This window comes from Pan paniscus, chromosome 8 (genome assembly GCF_029289425.2).
Source record: "Pan paniscus chromosome 8, NHGRI_mPanPan1-v2.0_pri, whole genome shotgun sequence".
In the NCBI taxonomy this organism is placed as follows: domain Eukaryota; kingdom Metazoa; phylum Chordata; class Mammalia; order Primates; family Hominidae; genus Pan; species Pan paniscus.
The window spans coordinates 24,460,131-24,482,125 of record NC_073257.2 but is presented as its reverse complement, the minus strand read 5'-3'; the positions used below and the strand labels follow the sequence as shown (position 1 = coordinate 24,482,125).

General features: G+C 38.5%; 1 protein-coding gene across 3 annotated transcripts in view; it reads left to right on the top strand.

Annotated features, from left to right (window-relative positions):
* Window positions 1–21,995, top strand: part of UPF2 (UPF2 regulator of nonsense mediated mRNA decay) — a 123,191-nt gene that overhangs the window by 87,542 nt on the left and 13,654 nt on the right. For all 3 annotated transcript variants that reach the window (XM_034929942.2, XM_034929943.2, XM_008953147.4), the window contains exons 14-19: window positions 220–495; window positions 3,482–3,665; window positions 7,223–7,362; window positions 12,558–12,662; window positions 12,963–13,061; window positions 18,995–19,162. In XM_034929942.2, the coding sequence (XP_034785833.1) occupies window positions 220–495; window positions 3,482–3,665; window positions 7,223–7,362; window positions 12,558–12,662; window positions 12,963–13,061; window positions 18,995–19,162 (972 nt within the window). The remainder of the gene's footprint in view (window positions 1–219; window positions 496–3,481; window positions 3,666–7,222; window positions 7,363–12,557; window positions 12,663–12,962; window positions 13,062–18,994; window positions 19,163–21,995) is intronic.

Here is a 21,995-nt window from a genome sequence, read left to right as displayed (position 1 = left end):
ACCTAACATGTTCTTTTTATGAAAACACTTTAAAGATAGCCATTTCCTAGAGAGAGAAAAGGACACCTAGAAGTAACCAGTTTATTAGAAAAGATCTGTCATTTCTCTGTTCAGTGTTCTTTCAGTAATAGATATTTTCAAGTTACAGAGACAAGTTTAACCTGTTTTCATATACACTACTCCTCTTTAATGAAAATCTGTGTTTTTGTTGCCTTTTAGGTTAATCAACCTAAATTTAATCAGAGGCGCATCAGCAGTGCCAAGTTCTTAGGAGAACTTTACAATTACCGAATGGTGGAATCAGCTGTTATTTTCAGAACTCTGTATTCTTTTACCTCATTTGGTGTTAATCCTGATGGCTCTCCAAGTTCCCTGGACCCACCTGAGCATCTTTTCAGAATTAGACTCGTATGCACTATTCTGGACACATGTGGCCAGTACTTTGACAGAGGTTCCAGTAAACGAAAACTTGATTGTTTCCTTGTATATTTTCAGGTATATAAGCTGAAATATTCAGTTTGGCATCATTTAACATATTGCATGTGTTTTAAAAGAATACTATGAGAGAAGAAACGTTATGGTATTCATATATTATATATATGTTCATAATTAGATTATATTCTTCATATAAGAATGCTTTTGGAAATTTAAAGATGTATGATGGATTCTATTATATGAACATTCTCATTGCATATAACTTTTATGATTGATAATGATTGGTCATTAATTTTGGGAGTTGTTTTCATACAGTTTATAAATTTGGTTCAGTAATTTATGGACCGTGATATTTAATACAGTAATTTATTGATTAAATTACTTGTGATTTGTAATACATTTGTTAATGTTCTCTTCTCACTCATGTATATTCTGGTTTACATCTCAAATTCTTGTTTCTTTCTTTTTTTTTAAAAAATAGAAATGGGGTCTTGCTATGTTGGCCAGGTTGGTCTTGCACTCCTAGCCTCAAGTAAACCTCCCGTGTCAGCCTCCCAAAGTGTTAGGATTACAGGCATGAACCATTGCGCCCAGCCCAAATTCTTGTTTCTAAAAGATATATATATGTGTATATATATATGTTTTTTTTTTTTTTTTGAGAGTAAGTCTTGCTGTGTCACCCAGGCTGGAGTGCAGTGGTGCAATCTCAGCTCACTGCAGCCTCCACCTCTCAGGTTCAAGCAATTCTCCTGCCTCAGCCTCCAGAGTACCTGGGATTACAGGTGTACTCCACCACACCCGGCTAATTTTTGTATTTTTGGTAGAGAGGGGGTTTCACCATATTGGTTAGGCTGGTCTTGAACTCCTGACCTCAGGTGATCTGCCCACCTCGGCCTCCCAACGTTCTGGGATTAACAGGCGTGAGTCACTGTGCCCAGCCTAATTTTTTTTTAAAAAAAGAAAACCTATCATTTTTGAGGAAAATGTGTTATTTTTAATACAGTAAGAATATTTGTTCATTTATTCGTAAATTCTTGGGTTGTGTTTTCCATATCTTAATGTTGGGTTATTATATAAACTTGTGATTTAGACCAAGCGCAATATAAATTAAATTCATATACAAATACAGGGACAGTACTACAACCTCTACAAAGTTTGTATTTCAGAAGTTAACTTATAGGTTGATTAGTTGGAGCCCAATTACTATTTCCCATAAAATACAATTTTCTAAGTGCCAATTAGGGTGAACAACTCACTATCAAGTGCTTTAAGTTTTACTAAGTGGTGATAGTACCATTCGATTCTATATAATCACAATTGTTAGTATTTTCATTTACCCATTATGAAGAAAATAAGTTTAATGTAACTTGAAGTATCAAAAATACATCCACATGGTGGCGTGTGTTAAGTTGGGGGTAAATATTCTTGGGGAATTGCGGTCTGTTAGCTTGCTCCTACCGCTATTCTTTTGCAGTAGAGGGAAACTTATTACTCCCTTACTTTCTGAATTGATGAGCAAAAAGTGGGGAAAAGGACTTGCAGATTTGAGGGTTGCAGTCCCTGTTGTATGTAAGGACCATCTTAAGTTGGATACTGTATTAAAAGCCAGAGTTTTGCTGCAAAATGGCAGCTATAACAGCATCCAAAGTAGAATCTCTCTCAGAAGAGAATCCTTCTTTGGATTCACTCTGACATCTTAGGCTGAGAGAAAAGAAACACTCAGAAATATTCAGGAGCCAAAAGAGACAAAAATATTTTCCAAACTGATTAACAGACAAAAATGTGTAACAGAGCCATACCTAGGAATTGGAGTCAGAAGTGAGTGAGGCCTGGGTGATGAGGTCTGTGTGTTCCACCCAGAACATGGAGTGTACAGTTTAGTATTAGAAGGTCAGGAAGAAAGGATCCCCTGGAGCAGTGCTTTTAAACTTTCCTGTGCATCCATGTCCCCTGGGGACATTGTAAAGATGCAGATTCTGATTCAGTTGACCTAGGGGGAGGCCTGAGATTCTACATTTCTAAGAAGCTCCCAGATGAGGTCCACACTTGGAGTAGCAAGGACCTGGAACAAACTGGAGAGGAAGAGTAAAACTCCCAGAGGAATACCTGTTCATATACTAGTAAATTCTTGGGTTGTGCTTTCAGTTAATGTAAATTTAGGAATTAAAACAAGTATAAAATAGAATGTGGGAACCAGGCTTGGAGTAGAGAGGGAAAATATCCACACCATGCCATATACACAGTAGATATTCAATAAATGCTTGTTGATGATTAGTGATTTTTATATATTTCAAAAACCTTATTTTCAGGTACTTTAACTCTTCAAAAATCAAAGCAAGTAGCACAAAGAAAATAATGAACATTTATCACAACGATGGCTTTGAATTTAGTTAAATTTGTAAAATTAAATATAGGAAATCAGTGCCTTGTTTTGGAGTACCTAAAAATTTATTTGGTATTTTATTTATAATATTTCCTTGCCTTAAAAAAACTGTGACAGTTATAATAAAAAGATATTTAGGGCCGGGCGCAGTGGCTCACGCCTGTAATCCCAGCACTTTGGGAGGCCAAGGCGGGCAGATCACGAGGTCAGGAGATTGAGAACATCCTGGCTAACACGGTGAAACCCCGTCTCCACTAAAAATATTAAAAAGTAGCCGGGCGTGGTGGCATGCACCTGTAGTCCCAGCTGCTCGGGAGGCTGAGGCAGGAGAATGGCGTGAACCTGGGAGGCGGAGCTTGCAGTGAGCTGAGATGGCGCCACTGCACTCCAGACTGGGTGACAGAGCGAGACTCCATCTCAAAAAAAAAAAAAAAAAAAAAAAAGATATTTAATAAATTCACCAAATAGCTCAAGACCTGTATAGACAGAGGGAAATGATTGGAATAGGATCATTGCTGTTGACCATTAATAGAAATGGTAAGTGTCTTTTATAACCTTTTAGCTTAGTAGTTATAACTGGGAAACAGCACAATATAGTTTATTATTTTAAAATATTTTGTTATTAATTTCTTATAGCTAAATTTATTTTTCATTTGTTATCAGCGTTATGTTTGGTGGAAGAAAAGTTTGGAGGTTTGGACAAAAGACCATCCATTTCCTATTGATATAGATTACATGATCAGTGATACACTAGAACTGCTAAGACCAAAGATCAAACTCTGTAATTCTCTGGAAGAATCCATCAGGCAGGTACAAGACTTGGAACGAGAATTCTTAATAAAACTAGGTAAGCAATTGATTGCAGACAGAAAATGAAGGTGATATTTGGCAGATTATTTCTGGAATTTGCTTTATAATGTTACCAGTCAGAGTTTACATTGTATCTTTTCTGTTTTCGGTGTTGAGTGTTACGTAGTAGTGTTAGGTAATGCCTGTGTGGTGTGCTTGATTTCACTAAGTAATTTCAAACCGGAGGACAGCAGTTACGCAGGACTTGCAGGACAGGACTTGAAGCAAGTGACAGTGATGGGGGAAAAAAAACCCACAATCCTGTCTACCTCTCTTACTTTTAGAATTTTTGGTTGCTAATATAAAATCTATTTTTTATTAAAGCATTTCTTATTTTTGCGTATATATTTTCAACAGGCATTATTTCCTAGAAAGTGCAAGCAAAGAAACTGTAGAAGGGAGTACCTGTCAGAAGTTTGGAACTCTACCCTACAGGATTTCAGAGCTTACCCACTGGCAGAGTTGCTTCTGTCTCTAAGGACTAGAGAAAATCTAGAGATAATTAGAAGGTTCTCTATATACTTTAGTATCCTGAGGTTGTTTTGGGGAGAAGAGTTAACTCTTGAACAGCTTCCACCAGAGCTGCAGGAACCTATATGTCTTTAGAAATAACCAGTACAAGGTATAGCCATACCAATCTGGTTTATATGCTGATAGTTCTTAGCATGTTTTATTGTAGTCATTTTAAAGTGACACGTTTTGGCCAGGTGTGGTGGTTCACACTTGTAATCCCAGCACTTTGGGAGGCCGAGGCAGGCAGATCACCTGAGGTCAGGAGTTTGAGACCAGCCTGGCCAACATGGCAAAACCCCATCTCTACTAAAAATACAAAAATTATCCAGGAATGTTGGCGCACGCCTGTAATCCCAGCTACTCAGGAGGCTGAGGCAGGAGAATCGCTTGAACCCGGGAGACGGAGGTTGGAGTGAGCCAAGATCACGCCATTGCACTACAGCCTGGGTAACAAGAGCGAAACTCCATCTCAAAAAAATAAAATAAATAAATAAAAAGTGACCCATTTTCAGACTATTAAGCTAGTATTTGATTTCCCACTAGAACTTGGTACATTCATGTCTGTCATTAAGGGATCTTTACTTTCACCAGTTATGCAAATTATATAAATTTACGACATCGCATATCTGAAGAACCACTTTTCATGGTAAAGGTTTTACAAGTGCTGCTACTGATTGTGCAAGTATTAACTTTTCCTACAACTTAACCCGTAAAGGCATATATGATTCTTTTTGTTCTTTGAACCTTTTTCCAAGTTACCTACTTTCTTTTCCTTTTGAAATTTCTAATTGAATACATGATCTCATATTGAGCAGAGTATTTATGAACTTATTTCACTTGCTTTGGATCCTTGGAAAATTGTTAAGTCTTAGCCTTGTTTCCCAAAAACCTGCATGAATGGTATTCTCTGTATAGTGGACATGAGTAAATATTAGTGTGACACCTAGTTTAGTGACAGAAAAGAGAACAGTTGTGCTGTGTCCTTTGTAGATCAAAAGGCTAAATTAAAGGACTGCAGGCTTCTTGTGAGGACTTTGTCCTTGTTTAGAATATGGAGGTAAAAATAGATCGCTGTTTGTGAATGAAACTCTAAAGATGGTAGCGGCCGCAATCAGTGCACCCCCAAGTCTCCATTTGCTTCCTGGTTGAGGAAGAAGACGCATGCAGAAAAATCGATATTAAATCCGTTTCCTACTGAGAAACCAAAAGATAATACAGTGTTGTGCCTTTGGTAGTTTTTTTGTTTTCAGACACCTGAAAATTCGTTGTCTCATGTTAGTTTTATAGTATCCCAATATTAACATAATAGTTAATTGGAAAACACTAAAACCATTTTATCATATTTTAAAAATAACTTTTAATAGTATTAAAAGTAATGTGTTCATGACAGTAATTTTTAAAAAACCAAGAAAACAATACCAATATTCCATACAGAAAGATAATGTGTTAATATTTTAATACATATTTTTCTACTCTTTTTAAATTTTTTTTGTGTTTGTGATTTTCTAACCAATTGGTTCTACTTAATACATTATGAAATTTTTTCTTGACATTACACATATTCTCTTAAAGCTTTATTTTTTGTTTTGTAATTGGCTGTATTCATTTGTATCTATGTGCCATAATTTACTTAATACAGCTGTTTCACTCTTAGGTTGATTCTAGTTTTATACCACTGTAAGTAATATTTTTAGTGTACCTGTGATTTTCTCAGGATAGATAGGATTACTGGCTCAGATTTTTATTTTAATTTAAGAACAAAACTAAAATGGTAATTGGCAATGTTATTTAATTCTGGTTTGGAAGTGTTCAAAGCAGTATTCATGAAATGAGAGGGTTAAATCACATCATCGCTAAAGTTTCTTCCTGCTTGAATCCTCTAAGATTCTATGCATGAACAGGTATTTATTTAACACCTACTGTGTATTTATTAATATATGGGCTGTCTTAAGTTTTGAACATTTAAGACAAGTTCTTTGTCCTCAGGGGTCTTATAATCTGATGTAATATTTATGAGATCGTTAGGAAAAAATAACAACATGCTATATCATCAAATGTAAGATGCTGTAAGTTCTCCACATGCTTTAGGAGCAAATAGGAGAAAAAGTAACAGATTGAAGTACTCATTGACACTTCATGCAGGAAGTAAAACTGAAACTGACCTTGAAGAGTGGATGGGATTTGAAAGTGCATATTGAAGGGTATTCTCTATTGAGAAGGATATTGGGCAAGCAAGATCTCAAAGCAGTGTGTTCTGTGACAGGAGACGTCTAAGGCAACTTCAGGGGAGGGCTTAGGAGAGAGGAGTGGGTAGCAGATCAGTGGGATCAGATGAGACCACATTGTGTGCATATCAAAAGTAGAGAGGGTGGATTGGAATTCCAACAGGAGGAAGAATTGACTGGGCAGTGAAATGTGGGATGGACACAGGAGGTGAAAGCAAATTCAGGCCAGTGAGTTCCATTAGGCTTAGGAGGAGAATGCTGTTATTGAAGAAAAAAAATTAGTCTGTATGGTGACAAAGCTGCTTATGGCGTTTTGCCCCATTCCCCCGTCTTAATTTGCATACATTCAAATTGATAGCCACATATGATTTCTCCATTAAAGTGGCACGATTTTTTTCATGTCTTTTGAGTTTTTGGAGACTCTTTAAATCTCATTTGGTAAAGAGTGTGGCCAACGCTGTATCTTACATATGGCTGAGACTGTACCTCATCTGTTACTGTTTTCTACCTTTGTCCAAGACTGAGATATACAAGATTATCCAAGTATTTAAAGCTGTAAGAAAAGAGGGAAAAGTATACACACACATACACTTATTTTTTCTCGCTTTTTGTTAGTTGTGTTTATTTGTTGAAATGTAGGCCTACACATTTAGTTTTTTAAATGTTTCTCACCGTAGTTTTTAATTCTTTTACCTTTGTTCTGAGAAAATGGCTGTTGAATTCTTAATGCATACTTTTACATGAATTGGTATAGTGTAGAAAACTAGCCTGTGTCTATTTTTAATGTATTTTTCCATTTCCACCTTCTCATTTCAAGGCCTAGTAAATGACAAAGACTCAAAAGATTCTATGGCAGAAGGAGAAAATCTTGAAGAGGATGAAGAAGAAGAAGAAGGTGGGGCTGAAACGGAAGAACAATCTGGAAATGAAAGTGAAGTAAATGAGCCAGAAGAAGAGGTGATGACTTTTATATGTAGCGACATAGAGTACATTTGTGTAAGAGTATTTTGATTGTATGAGCCAAAATCTTTTTAATACATAAGACCTCCTCCTGGTTTTTTTTTTTTTTTTTTTTTTGAGACAGAGTCTTGCTCTGTCGCCCAAGTTGGAGTGCTGTGGCACAATCTCGGCTCACTGCAACCTCTGCCTCCTGGGTTCAAGTGATTCTCCTGCCTCAGCCTCCCGAGTAGCTGAGATAACAAGCGCTCACCACCACACCCAGCTAATTTTTGTATTTTTAGTAGAGATGGGGTTTCACCATGTTGGCCAGGCTGGTCCTGAACCCCTGACTTCAGGTGATCTGCCCCTCTCAGCCTCCCAAAGTGCTGGAATTGCAGGCGTGAGCCACCGCACCTGGCCTCCTCCTTAGTTTTATTATAGTAAATGTAACGAGTAGTATGTTTTTATCATAAAACCCCTTGTTTAATTAAAAGTTTTTAAAGAAAGTAATAAAATACTGATTATAGCATTTTTATTTAATAAGCAATTTAAAGAAAAAATTGATTTCCACGTCTTTTTTTTTTTTTTTTTTTTGAGACAAGGTTTCTCTCTGTTGCCAAGGCTGGAGTGGAGTGGTGTGATCATAGTTCACTGCAGCCTCAACCTCTTGGGCTCAAGCAATCCTCCCACCTCAGCCTCCTCGGTAGCTGAGACTATGTGGACGTGCTACCATGCCCAGCTAATTATTTTGGGTTTTTTTGTAGAGATGGGGATCTTGCTATATTGCCCAGGCTGGTCTCAAACTCCTGGGTTCAAGCAGTCCTCCTCCCTCAGCCTTTCAAAGAGCTGGGATTACGGGTGTGAGCCATTGCACCCCACTTCTTGTGTATCTTAATCTCGCTGTTGAATATGGACTTTTTAGTCAGTGGATTTTATACTCTTCAAAACAAAATTACTGGCTAGATATTAATGAGGTTTGCTTTATTTTTCCCAGATCTCATGGTTATATGAAATCCGAAATTCAACATATACGATAGTAATTGATACACCCTTTTTGTATCTATGACTATTAAGTTAAACCATATGAAATTGTTCTTGTACTGTTTTTGACTTAGCAAAATGTCATTTCTGTGTGATTAAAACTAGCAGTTTTAATTCTTTGGGTTTTGTTGATGTTGTTTGAGACAGCCTTCACTGTCGCCCATGCTGGAGTGCAGTGGCATGATCTCGGCTCACCGTAGTCTCCACCTCCGTAGTTCAAGTGATTCTTGTGCCTCAGCTTCCCAAGTAGCTAGGATTTTAGGTGTGTGCCACCATCCCCAGCTAATTTTTGTATTTTTAGTAGAGATGGGGTTTCACCATGTTGGCCAACCTAATGTCGAACTCCTAGCCTCAAGTGATCCCCCCACCTTGGCCTTCCAAAATGCTGGGAGTACAGGCGTGAGCCACCACGTTTGGCCCATGATTCTTCAGTTTTTTCTTCCAAACTCACTTACGTTTATATGTTCCATGAAGCTGTGCACATCTATAGTACCAGCTACTCGGGAGGCCGAGGTGGGAGGATTGCTTGAGCCCAGGAATTCATGTCCAGCCTGGACAACATAGTGAGACCCTGTTTCTTTAAATTGAAAAAAAAAAGTCGATCAAAATAAAAGGATGTCTGAGATTTGCTTTATAATCTCGAGGTAGATTGGGGAATGGGTTAGGGGTATAGAAGAAACAAAACGAGAGTTTAAAAAGTTAGAGTGAGTAAAGATACGAATAGAATACTGATGAAATTAAAATTTAAGTCATGAAATTAGCAGTTTTTCACTGGAAGTATGATTTTAATTAAATATTGAAAGAAGTTTAAATTTGCAGTCAATACTTAAGTGTTTTGGGGAAATTTAATTTCACTTTTAAAGTTTTTATTTGAGTAAATGGGATGTAAATATTTTGAGAATGTTGGTTTAATATTTAAAGGAATGTTAATTGTTTATGACATTCATAAGATAGATTTGCAAACTGGATTTTTAAAAAGCTTTATTTAGAATTAAAGAGAAAGGACTCATAATTTAAGGTGATTAAAGTTTTCTACGGTCAGATGTAAAAATCCATAAGGCTGTGTTTCCTTTAGCCCTAAAGCTTTGTAACTTATTGGAAATTTGGAATGGTTTAACTGCATAACAAATTGCTTTGCTATTAGTTAAAAAGGATTGGTTGTGAAAAGACAGTATGGGCAATAATGTATGGTTTTCCTAATTGGCAAGTATTTATAGGCAGTGGAAATGCACCATTAAGTATTTATGTTGTTTGCTACCACTTTTTCTTGACAACCTTAGAACTTCCTTAGATATAAATAAGTTAGTAAAAATTTAGAACTGGAATATGTTTCTTTAATTGGCTTCAGTATACTAGATGAACATTATATTGCTTTGTTTTCAAAATGAGGTTGTAATAGAAACATTCAGTAATAGAATTCAAGTTGACTCATTAAGTATTTTATAACAACAAAGGGAAATGAGAAAGTATTTCCATTTCATATTTTCAGACTAATCTTATGGTTGTCTTGGATTTGGCTACTGTACTAATTACATGAGCAGTATCTAATAAATCCAGCATTGTTGGTAAATATGATATTGAGGAGGGCTCATTTTCTTATTAATTTCTCATTTGAAGAGTTCTGATATGTTTCCTCCTCTAAGTGCATTTTCTACTTTTTAAACATGAACTTTATAATTTTGATAGTTATATCATTTGTAACTATTACTTACTTTTCCAGTTGGAGAATGCATATTGCACAGGATACATGTGTGTTTGCTACATAAAAATGCAAGCAAAATGTGCAGAGGGAGGTTCCAAGTGCTTGTGTGTGGGAGAAGTGAACTGGGACTCTGGTTCACTTTGTGATAAATTAGGTTGGAATAGTTCACTTCTCCTTTCACCCCAAGACCAGTTTCCTATGACCGCCCTCCAAACATAAGGAGGAGAAATTTATTAAAGAAAGATGTATTGATTATGAAGTAATAAGAGCAATGGATATTCTACAGTTATTTACTTTGAGACAGAAGGGTTAGAATTCAGCTCTTAAAAACAAATGCTGTGTTCTATTTTTATCTTGGTCTTCAGCTGTTTAAAGTTCTATTTGACATTTTGAAGAGTGGGGGTGACTTTGAGCACCTAACAACCTGAACATTTTCTCTTAAATGTCAGCTCTATAAGTTAAAGATAACTGTTTAAATTAAATGTTCTTCTGTGATAACTCCAATATTCTCTAGCATTATGTAATTTATCAACAGAAAGTGCAAGATTCATTCTTATAATAGCAATAATAGTTATTTACTGAGCATTTATTGTTCATGGTTACTGCCCTAAGGGCTGTATTTGTATTACCATTTCTCATACTACCCTTGCAGTAGGTGGGAAACAAAGGCACAGATAGGTTGAATAATTTGCCCAAGATCATAGAGCAGGTGATGGCAGAGCCGGTATTTGAACTCAGGCAGTTTGCCTTTTGCGACGCTGTTCCTCTTGCTTTCCCTAGCCTGCTTAGGTTTTGTGGTCCATTGACGAGCACTTCTTAATTCCACCCATTATTATATCAGTGTACACTGGGATAGGACAAATGAAATTCTTGTTCAAAATCTTAATTTGAAAAATTAATGCATGCTACATTCCCTGAGTAATATGAAATGTAAAGGATGGAGAGAGGGGAAAAGTTAATGTATTTTAGCTTAGTTTATGAATGGGAAGTGTCTTTTAAGTGTTGAGAAAGGATTCATTTTTTCAAGAGCAAATTTAAGAGTACCTCTATTGCAAATTTAATTTTGAATTATAAAATTAATTCAGAAAACATTAATGCATTTGGGGGGAAAAAGGTAATGTATTGGTGTACATTTTTCTTTTTGGTGGGGGATGGAGTCTCGCTCTGTCGCCCAGGCTGGAGTGCAGTGGTACAACCTCGGCTCACTGCAACCTCTGCCTCCCAGATTCCAGTGATTCTCCTGCCTCAGACTCCTGAGTAGCTGGGATTACAGGTGCCTGCTACCACGTCTGGCCAATTTTTGTATTTTTAGTAGAGACGGGGTTTCGCCATGTTGGCCAGGCTGGTCTTGAACTCCTGACAAGTGATCCCCTGACCTCAGCCTTCCAAAGTGTTGGTATTACAGGTGTGAGCCGTGGCGCCGACCATTGGTATACATTTTTGAAACGTTTTCATTTTAAGAACTCAGAATCTTCAGCTGTCTATACACTGTTGGGGTTTTGGAATTAATTGCTACATACACTAAAGATAATGTAACACATTTAAGTATTTGTTTCAGGAATTATTTCTCAGCCATCATGGCACAGTGAGAGGCAGCTGGATTTAGTGGGTTTTTGGTTTTTTTGTTTGTTTGTTTTTTGTTTTCTTTACTCTTAAGGAACCATGCGGGGGTGACTTGGGATACTGGGGTGGAGGGGTAAATGAAGCTCCACTCTGTGCTTTGTGCCCTTTGAAAATCTCTCGGTGCTCTGCCCCATCTTCTGTTTGACAAGAAATTTCAGCTGATCGAAGTGGAGGGAGGCAGGGACTGACTGTGAGGATGGGGTGAAGTAGTCCTTGAAAACCACCAGTTAGGGGAGCTGAACGGCCAGGTCTTCTGCTTAACAGCAGTGTGCCCTTGGGCAGATCACTTAACTTTTCTGAGCCTCAGTTTTTTCATGTGTAAAATAGGAACAATAAAGCTTGTCCTTCCATCCTCAGACTTGGGTAGAGCAAACAAAATGAAGTGTATGAGAACACCTTCCAAATCGAAGTGCTTTGTAACAGGTAATGCTGTATCATTGCTTTCAGCTGGTAATGCTGTTACATTTGAACTTTTGTTGGTTTCCATTGCAGTTAGATGGGTATTAAAGAACTACTGTGAGACATTCAGCCTCTCCAGATTTGTTTCAGGAGGAGGAGAACACAAAAGGCTCAGGAAACTTCTTCACTGTGGAATTCAAGAAAGAGCTTCTACAATAGATCTCTGTATTGTTAGATCAGTTGAAGGTAGTGAGATGGGTTTTCAACTACTGATTTGTCTTAAATGTTGCTAGCTGACTTTGCCCTCCCATTGGAAACCAACTACCTAAAGAGCTAAAACTTGAGAATAATAAACAATTATACAGAAGTTTTGAAATCTTTTTAAGGCATGTAAAATATGGTTACACTTCGAAAAGTTATTTAATCTTCTAATGTTCAATAATTTCAGGAGGGTTCTGATAATGATGATGATGAGGGAGAAGAAGAGGAGGAAGAGAATACAGATTACCTTACAGATTCCAATAAGGAAAATGAAACCGATGAAGAGAATACTGTACGTATGGCTGAAAATTTTACTTTTTGAAATTGTGCAGCATTTTTATAGTATTTGAATTTTAGTCATGAAACTGAATTTGTTTCTTTTGATTATGAAAAATATTTCTTTAGAAATTCATTTTCAATTTGTTTTCCTAACCATTTTCTTTAAATTCTTTTAACATTGAATAATGTTAGATATTGTACTCACTTTACTCCTTGAGTTATGTTAAACAAGTTGTCAATACTAAAAGGCTTTGCCCTAGAAAACATTACAGTTAAAATTTCTGGTCTGATTTTGTTGTTTTGTTTTAATAAGGAGGTAATGATTAAAGGCGGTGGACTTAAGCATGTACCTTGTGTAGAAGATGAGGACTTCATTCAAGCTCTGGATAAAATGATGCTAGAAAATCTACAGGTATTAAATGTCATTTGTTTCAAAGACTCTTCTCGATACAAAACATTGCAGCCCATTACATTCTGGTTCATTTGAAGGCCTCTCCTATCTAAGTGTCTCTTCTGCAGCAGCTTTTGCTAGATCATGTGTAGAAAGCTTGCAGCCAGCTTCTTGTCCTTCTTGCATCCCACATCCTGATTTGCATGAGGTAGAGTCGGTGAAAATGCAACACACACAAGATTTGGAACAGAATAATTTCATTGTGCCAATCTTTGCCTTTTATTTCTTAAGTTGTATTTCTTTTCTTTTTTTTTTCTTGAGACAGAGTCTCACTCTGTTGCCCAGGCTGGAGTGCAGTGGCACGATCTCAGCTCACTGCTACCTCTGCCTCCTGGGTTCAAGCAGTTCTTGTGCCTCAGCCTCCCTAGTAGCTGGGATTACAGGCATGTGCCACCACCCCGGGCTAATTTTTGTATTTTAGTAGAGACAGCGTTTTACCATGTTGGCCAGGTTGGTCTCGACCTCCTGACCTCAGGTGATCCTCCTGCCACGGCCTCCCAAAGTGCTGGGATTACAGCGTGAGCCACCATGCCTGGCCTATTAAGTCATATTTCTAAGACTTCTTTCTTGCAGTTTGTTTGGAAGCCAAACTGTGCAGAAGATAGACATTTGGGGTCATTTAATTCAGTAAATTCTTCCATTTATTAGTTGAATAGCTTCTATGTTAATGGAAAAATGTTTGTTATTTAATGTTTAAAGAAATGCTAGTTGTTTAATGTATTCATAACATTAATAAACTGAATTTTCTAAAAAACACTACTTAGCAGTTTTTTGAATGCCACAGTAATTTCAAGTAACTATATTTTTCTAGAGTTAGAGACAAAATCTTAGACTGCTTACTTCAGCCCTATATGTACTTGTTGTTAACCCTTTGGTGACGTGACGAGTGGGTTTGTTCGAATGGCAGGATGCAGGCCCCACTGGGGTGGGTTTGGTGGAGAATGAGAAGGGAGGGAGTGAAGATACTACATATAGATAAGTCTTGAGGAATTTTGCCAGAAAGGGAAGAGAAACGGGGAGGTAGCTAGAGAAGGTTGTAGAGTTAAAAGACAGGGTTTTTTTTTTAAAGGTAGAAGATATTATGGAATCTTTATATGCTCATGGAGCAGTCCTTTAGAGTTGAAATATTGGATTTTACTTTCCTTGATGCTGCTACAGCCAAAGGTATGATCAAGTACAAATTAGTGTTATAGGTGTCTTAGGTGATCTTCTTTCTTTATATATTAAAATAACATGTCTTCATATATCCAGAAAGCTCCTAATTTATGAAATAAATCTTACATTTATGTTATTTAGGAGCGCAAGCAATCAAATAAAACATAATCATTATAATCCTTTGGAGGAGAGAATAGTTTACTTCTCTGAGAAACTTCCCATCTTACATAAATCAGTAGCCATTTACTCAGCCACTCATTTCTTTAGCAGATATGTTTATTGGGTACCTATTGTGTGCTTAACAGTGTGCATCGGGCTAAGTATAAAGTGATAAATACAACTGAGGTGGTTCCTGTTCTAACAGAAGGTAGATATTTAACAACTAAACAAATATATCATTTCAAATTGTGATAAATGCTAAGAGCAGAATGCTTTGGTAGAGATTAAGGGAAGGGCATTCCTAGATAGGATAGTGGGGAAGAAGTCTCTGAGGTCATGAATTTCAAACAGGGCAAAGTAAAGTGGAGCCATCCATCCAGGTGAAAATTTAAGGGAAGATGGGAACAATGTGTCAAATGTCTTGAGGGAGAAAAGAACCTGTATTTAAAAAACTAAAAGAAGGCCAGCACTAATAGAGGGCAGGGCACAATCCTGTGTGGGAGGGCAGAGGTACCCACCAGGGCAAGGCTAAAAGCAGGGAGCCTGGACAGAAGGCTTTTGTAGTGATTCAGGTGAGAGATGACAGTCAGCTGTCTAGCATATGGCAAGGCACATGGAGAGAAGTCTGGATTTGAGCTATTTCGGAGGTAGAACGACCTGGCTTATTTGGCGCTGGATTGGATATGGGTGTGTAGGGGGTGAGACATCAAAGATGATAGTTGGTTTTCCAGATTGGGCCACTGGCTAATCTCTGGGACAGGAAACAAAGGACCAATGAGCAAAAGTTTCCCTTTGGCCGTGTTCCACTTGAGAAGCCTTTGAGGTGTCCAAGTGGAAATGTATGGAGATCAGAAGGTTACGTGGAGTGAAAACAGAAATGTGATGGGTAGAATATATTGAAAGCATCGGAACAAATGATTCATCCCTGGTGTAAAGTGTGGACAGAGAAGAGAAGCAGGGTCAGGATTGAGCCCTGAAGAACCTTAACATTTAGAAATAAGGTAGAAAAGCTGATGAAGTCAAAGGAATAGAAGTTTTTGATATGGTCCAATAATTTTTGCTTATTGACAGTTCTTGAAGAAGCAAGCTGGAAGGATGGGAAGATGTAATCGAGGAGGGAAGTTCGAATTCACATTTTTGCAGGAGATGTGCTTTTTGTGCTGGAGAAAAACTTAATTCTATATTAGGCCCTAGTTTTTAAGCATTATCAAAGTACTGAACAACTGTACAGAGTCTCTTTGTTTTGATGAGATTGTCATAGGAGGATGCAGTATCCTAGAGATATTAATTTTCCATAAATCAAGCCCTTAAACTTAGTATAATCCTAATTATATCACACCAGGAAGATGTTTTGTTTTGTTTTTCCAAGGGAAAGAGAAGAGCAGGGAGATCAATGCAGAATGAATTTAAAATTATTTCTTAAAACATCTGTAAGAATAAGCAAAATAGCTAACAGATTTTCAGGAAATGAGTGAAATGCTCTACAAGATATGAAAACATGGCTGGGCACTGTGGCTCACACCTGTAATCCCAGCACTTTGGGAGGCCGAGGCGGGTGGATCACCTGAGGTCAGGAGTTCAAGACCAGCCTGGCCAACATGGTAAAACCCTGTCTCTACTAAAAATACAAAAAAATTAGCCAGGCATGGTGGCAGGCGCCTGTAATCCCAGCTACTCAGGAGGCTGAGTCAGGAGAATCACTTGAACCTGGGAGGTGGAGGTTGCAGTGAGCCGAGATCACGCCATTGCACTCCAGCTGGGGGAGACAAGAGCGAGACTTCGTCTTAAAAAAAAAAAAAAAAAAAAGATAAAACATTTTAAACTGACAATAATAGTTTGATACAGGAACAGATTAATGAAATGGAGAAGAATCCAAAATAGACCCAAAACATGACCGTTTAGTAATATGATGAAGATAACGTTGCAAATCAGTTAAGGGAAAACAGACAATAAACAAAAATAAAGTTGACGTCCTGTTTTATTTCCACAGCAGAATTAATTGCAAATCTATCAAACACTCCAATAATTATGAAGACTGTTGGGCCCTGCATCAAGCGCTTTACATCTATTCTTTGCATAGTGCTGTCAGATACTGTTAGTATTCCTTTGCTTTAGCTAAAGAAACAGAGGCTTGGAAAGACAAGAAACTTGCTGGCCAGGCACGGTGGCTCAACGCCTGTAATCCCATCACTTTGGGAGGCCGAGGTGGGAGGATCACGAGGTCAGGAGATCGAGACCCTCCTAGCTAACACAGTGAAACCCCGTCTCCAGTAAATACAAAAAATTAGCTGGTTGTGGTGGTGGGTGCCTGTAGTCCCAGCTACTTGGGAGGCTGAGACAGGATAATCGCTTGAACGCAGGAGGCAGAGGTTTCAGTGAGCTGAGACTGTGCCACTGCACAGTCTCTCTGCATGGGGGACAGAGTGAGACTCTGTCTCCAAAAAAAAAAAAAAAAAAAAAAAAAACTTGCTTAAGACCACATGGCTAGGACGTGGTGGAGTTTGTTCTCAACTGTTTTACTGTGTTGCCTTCTAGCACAGGATGCTATAAGAAACTTGAAGAAATGACAGGCCAGGAAGAAAATATTTATGGTCTACACAAAGGCCTAATACTTTTACTATAGCAAATCAATGAGAAATGATGAATGATCTAGTGTTTTTTTTTTTTAATTGTGTGAAAGGTAATGGCAAAATCATGCCAAAGGTCATGAGTAATAAAATAGTATGAGCCTTTTCACTTATCAGACCATCAGATATTGGGATTTACTAAGTGATAATATCCAGTGTGGTTTTGTTTGAGTAATGGTTTGGTTTGTAAATATCTATCAGTCCAGCTTTTTTAGAGGGAAATTCAGTAAACCTGTCGAATGGGCTTGCCAGTTGATCTAAAAATTTACCCCTAGTTAGTAATTCTCTTTATAAAGCTAAATATACAAAGTTGTCACATTGTGATAGGAAAGTCCTTCCATGTGTGGGAAGGATCATTTAAAAAAAAATATTGTCTGTCAATAATTAAATAATAAGGGCATATCAATGTAATTAGCTCTGTATATACTCAAAGAGAAAGATAACCAAGATATAGGATTAAACAGAATAAAAAATATGTATGTTGAGTATACAGCAATATGCATTGTGGTTGCTTGTGTCTATATTATTAGTATATGCAAGAAAAAATCCGAAAGAACATACTGCATTGTTAATAGTTGAAAAAATCCAAAAGAACATACTGCATTGTTAATAGTTGTTGCGTCTTGGGGTTGGGGCAGTGGGAAGTCGCTGGAGGAGTTAGTATGGACATACTTACCAATACATTTTTGTATTTAAATATTTTATGAAAAGAATATGTTAATTTTATAATCAAGGAGAAAAATCAAGGTTTGTCTATTGTGATCCTTTTGAATTTTAAGTAAAAAGTCTTTATAAATCTTACGAACCTGGGAAGACTTCAAGCAGATTATGATAAACTAGAGCTTAAAAAAGAAACAATAAAACAGGATTTTGCTTGATTTGCAAGTCTCTTGAATATATGGGGCCTATATCAGAAGACTATTTAAATGGTGGTAGAGCAGTTTCTAAGACATTGAGGGCCTTTCAGCATGACCTGCCTACCTTCCTGGAACATTCAGCTCGTCCCTCTTTGCTGCTCATTCATCAGTCATGTGTTTGCAGTTCCCTAAGTGTACCATGCTGGTCCATGTCCTTTCTTTGCACCTGTTCTTCCCCTGCCTCGATTCCCTCCGCATTCCCCAAACTGCTCTTTTACCATCTGCTTGGAAGAAGTTGATGAAGTCTTTAACATTCTCAAATGTGCCATTTCTATTCAGCTTTTTGTGAAAGGCACGGAACCACTCTCAGCCAGGTACAGGTAGTCACTTCATCTCCTCCACAGGTGTGGTACACCTATGATGTATCATCATCATTGTTTCTGTATCTGTCTTAACAAGCTTATGAGCTCTTTGAGTGTAGAGGCTAAGTATTTTTAACATTACTGTCTCCAAGCCTGTAACACATGGCAAGTCTTCGGTGAAGGTTCATTTAATTAATTGGTTGGAAAATTCAGTGTAAATGCTAAAAATAATTGATATTACCAACCAAGGAATTAATACAAATGGTCATAGATTCCATTCATTCTTCAGTACTCCCTGAACTCCTGCTGTGGGTAACGCCCTGCTGGGGAGCCCTGGAGAAAGGGATGCAGTGATGAGCCCACCTTGCCTGGTGATTATGAAGGAAGATGTGATCTAGGAGGATGAATAGAAGGGTGTAGTGTATTTGAGGAGCAGGGGGATTCGGTAGAACCCGCAGCACTGCGTGCTTGGGAGAGGCTGGAGCAGTCAACAGCAGCCAAGTCCTGCATTTCCTTCCATGTCATAGGCAGAGGTGTTAGGTGGAGGGAGAAATACTCCCTAGATTTATCCACGTTTCAGAAAGAGTATTATGGTGGTTGTAATTGTTGACTGTTATGGCTCTTATGATTGTTGTGTTTTAAGAAATACAGCATTGAATGAGTTTGCAATTTATACTGACGTATATCCATATATATCTTGGAGTGTTTATTATGTCCTTTTTAATTTCTTTTAGCAACGAAGTGGTGAATCTGTTAAAGTGCACCAACTAGATGTTGCCATTCCTTTGCATCTCAAAAGCCAGCTGAGGAAAGGGCCCCCACTGGGAGGTGGGGAAGGAGAGGCTGAGTCTGCAGACACAATGCCGTTTGTCATGTTAACAAGAAAAGGCAATAAACAGCAGGTAAGAAACTGCCCGCCCTGTAATTATAGCTGATTGTGAGTTATCCAGTTAGGTTTTAACTTATCTTTGACCTACAAGGGGATAAGGGTTGGACAGTTTTAAACCATTCAGTGGTAGAATAATTTCTTCCCTTATATAGTTTTTTTTGTTTTTGTTTTTGTTTTTGTTTTTTTTGAGACGGCGTCTCACTTTGTCGCCCAGGCTGGAGTGGCAGGGTCTTGGCTCACTGCAACCTCCTCCTCCCAGGTTCAAACGATTCTTCTGCCTCAGCCTCCTGAGTAGCTGGGATTACAGGCGTCCACCATGACGCCCGGCTAATTTTTGTATTTTTAGTAGAGACGAGGTTTCACCATGTTGGCCAGGCTGGTCTGGAACTCCTGACCTCAGGTGATCTGCCCATCTCGGCCTCCCAAAGTGCTTGGATTACAGGCGTGAGCAACTGCGCTTGGCCCCTTATGTGTTTTAAATCATACATGTTTGTAAGAATATGTAAGTACCTTGACTTCTAGCACAAACTTCCACAAGCAAGCCCCGGGCGGGGAAGGAAAGGAGGATGGCGACTGATGCAGCTCAGGAAGAGGCTCGGCTGCCGTCAGCTGAAAATCACACCAACCCTTCTCCATATCCCTCTCCATTCTTCTTGTTTGCTCTTTCCCCCTTCGTACAAGATGGTCCCTCAAAACCGTTTCCCCCTCTACCAAGCTGTTACTCTAGCGATTCATAGTTGATTTGTCAACTATTGAGCATCACTACGTGCCAGGTACTATTCTATTTCAGGTCCTGAGGCTACAGTGATAAACAGAACAATGTTCCTGCCCTTGTGGAACTTATCTCCTACTGAGAGAGCAGAGAGACAAATGCACATATTTGCAGATAGTGAAACATGGTATGAAGAGAATATAGGCCAGCTCTCAGATACACCTTTAGGTGTATTTAGGTCAATTCTGTAAAATTTTTTTACATCTTAACATTTCTGAGATCAAGTTGCTTCTTAGAGTCCATGAAATCCTGTGATAATTGACAGCATTTCTTTCTGCTTTAGTGATAAGTAAAATAATGGTGTATCTTAGAATTAATAGAATGTTAGATTTTGTTGCATATGGTAGCTGCCACAGTTATCTTAGACAAGTCCAATACCACATTCATCTACACAGTCATTTAACAAGTATTTATTATTTACCTGCTACACACCAAGCACTTCTGTGTGCAGAATATAGAGGCAGTTAGCCAGAGTCCTTCCTCTCTTGCGAGCTTTCATTCTGGTGTTGGGAGGCATATGAGAAATACACCAAGTCACGTTGGGATGGCTACCAAGGAGGATAAAGCAGGGTAAGAGGATAGAAAGAGACACGGATGATGAGATGCCAGGAGAGGGAGGCTGCCTCTTAGGTAGGATGATCAGGGAAGACCCTACAATAAGTTGCATCTGAGATGTCCTCCCCACTAGCACAGCCTCAAACAGATGATGCCTAAATTTTATCCCTGCATTTGTCAGGCAACTTCTCATGTACACCGAGATCAAAATTGTGCACTATACTTGTGCAGTATACAAGTGATATACTTGTACGGCATGAAAGTGATATACTTGAGCAGTATACTACTTGTTGCTGCAGTGATACCACCTATATACCAATTAGAATTGTGGTGTGTGGCCGGGCATAGTGGCTCACACCTGTAATCCCAGCACTTTGGGAGGCCAAGGCGGGCGGATCACAAGGTCAGGGATTCAAGACCAGCCTGACCAACATAGTGAAACCCCGTCTCTACTAAAAATACAAAAATTAGCCAGGCTTGGTGACGTGTGCCTGTAATCCCAGCTACTCAGGAGGCTGAGGCAGGAGAATCACTTGAACCCAGGAGGTGGAGGTTGTAGTGAGCCAAGATCACACCATTGTACTCCAGCCTGGGCAACAGAACGAGACTCCGTCTCAAAAAAAGAAATAAATAAATAAAATAATCATGGAGTGTGGAGCTGGCAAAGACTTCACGGCATGACTCATGTATTGAGAGTTAACTTTGACAGGATCAGAGCATTGCTGAATCTTCCTCAGACACTTCCATCGTCCGGCCTTGCCTCCAGTCCAGGCTCCAGCCAGGCCTCCTGGTGCTTTCAGGAGAGCCACACCCCTCCCCTCCTTCGACCAGGGTTGGGCTCTGGCACATCCCCATTCCTTTACTCCCCATTCTCTATCTGTGAGGAAAATGAGAGCTTTTTAAAAAATCAGGCCCTAAATTTGGCATTGTCCTGAGATCTTTGCTAAGACTGCTGTCCTCAGAGCACCTGGAAATGCTAATTCACCACTGTTACGAGGATTCACAAATCCCAGCATTTTTGCTTTTCTAGGGACTATTTAATTCTCTGAACCAGACTTTACTATTTCAGTTATCACGTTTTAGATCTCCTTCATTCTCTTTCTCTTTAAAAACTCTTAGCTTCCTCCTCCATTCCCCCCATCACCGGCTTTCTTGGCACACAGTTTCTAAAGGTAATTAGGCTGTAAAGTTGGAAGGCATGCACACATGCACATATCTGTCTGTTGAATTGTGGAGGGCAGTACATGGCAGCTTCAGCTAGATATACCTTGGTCTCCATTCCTGCACAGCTGCTAGATAATGCTGTTACATTGGCACAGGAAGGCCATGATTTTTGTTAACTAAAAGAGAGTTTAGGAATATCTCTTTTTGAAGGTCAGATTGTACAACAGTAAATAATGAGTTTTTTTTCTTCCTCCCTTTCATGAAGTACATGAATATTCATTAACACCTTTGTCAACTCTACACCCCATCTGGCCCTTATAGAACGTGTAGGAATTGAAAATAAATTAATCAATGC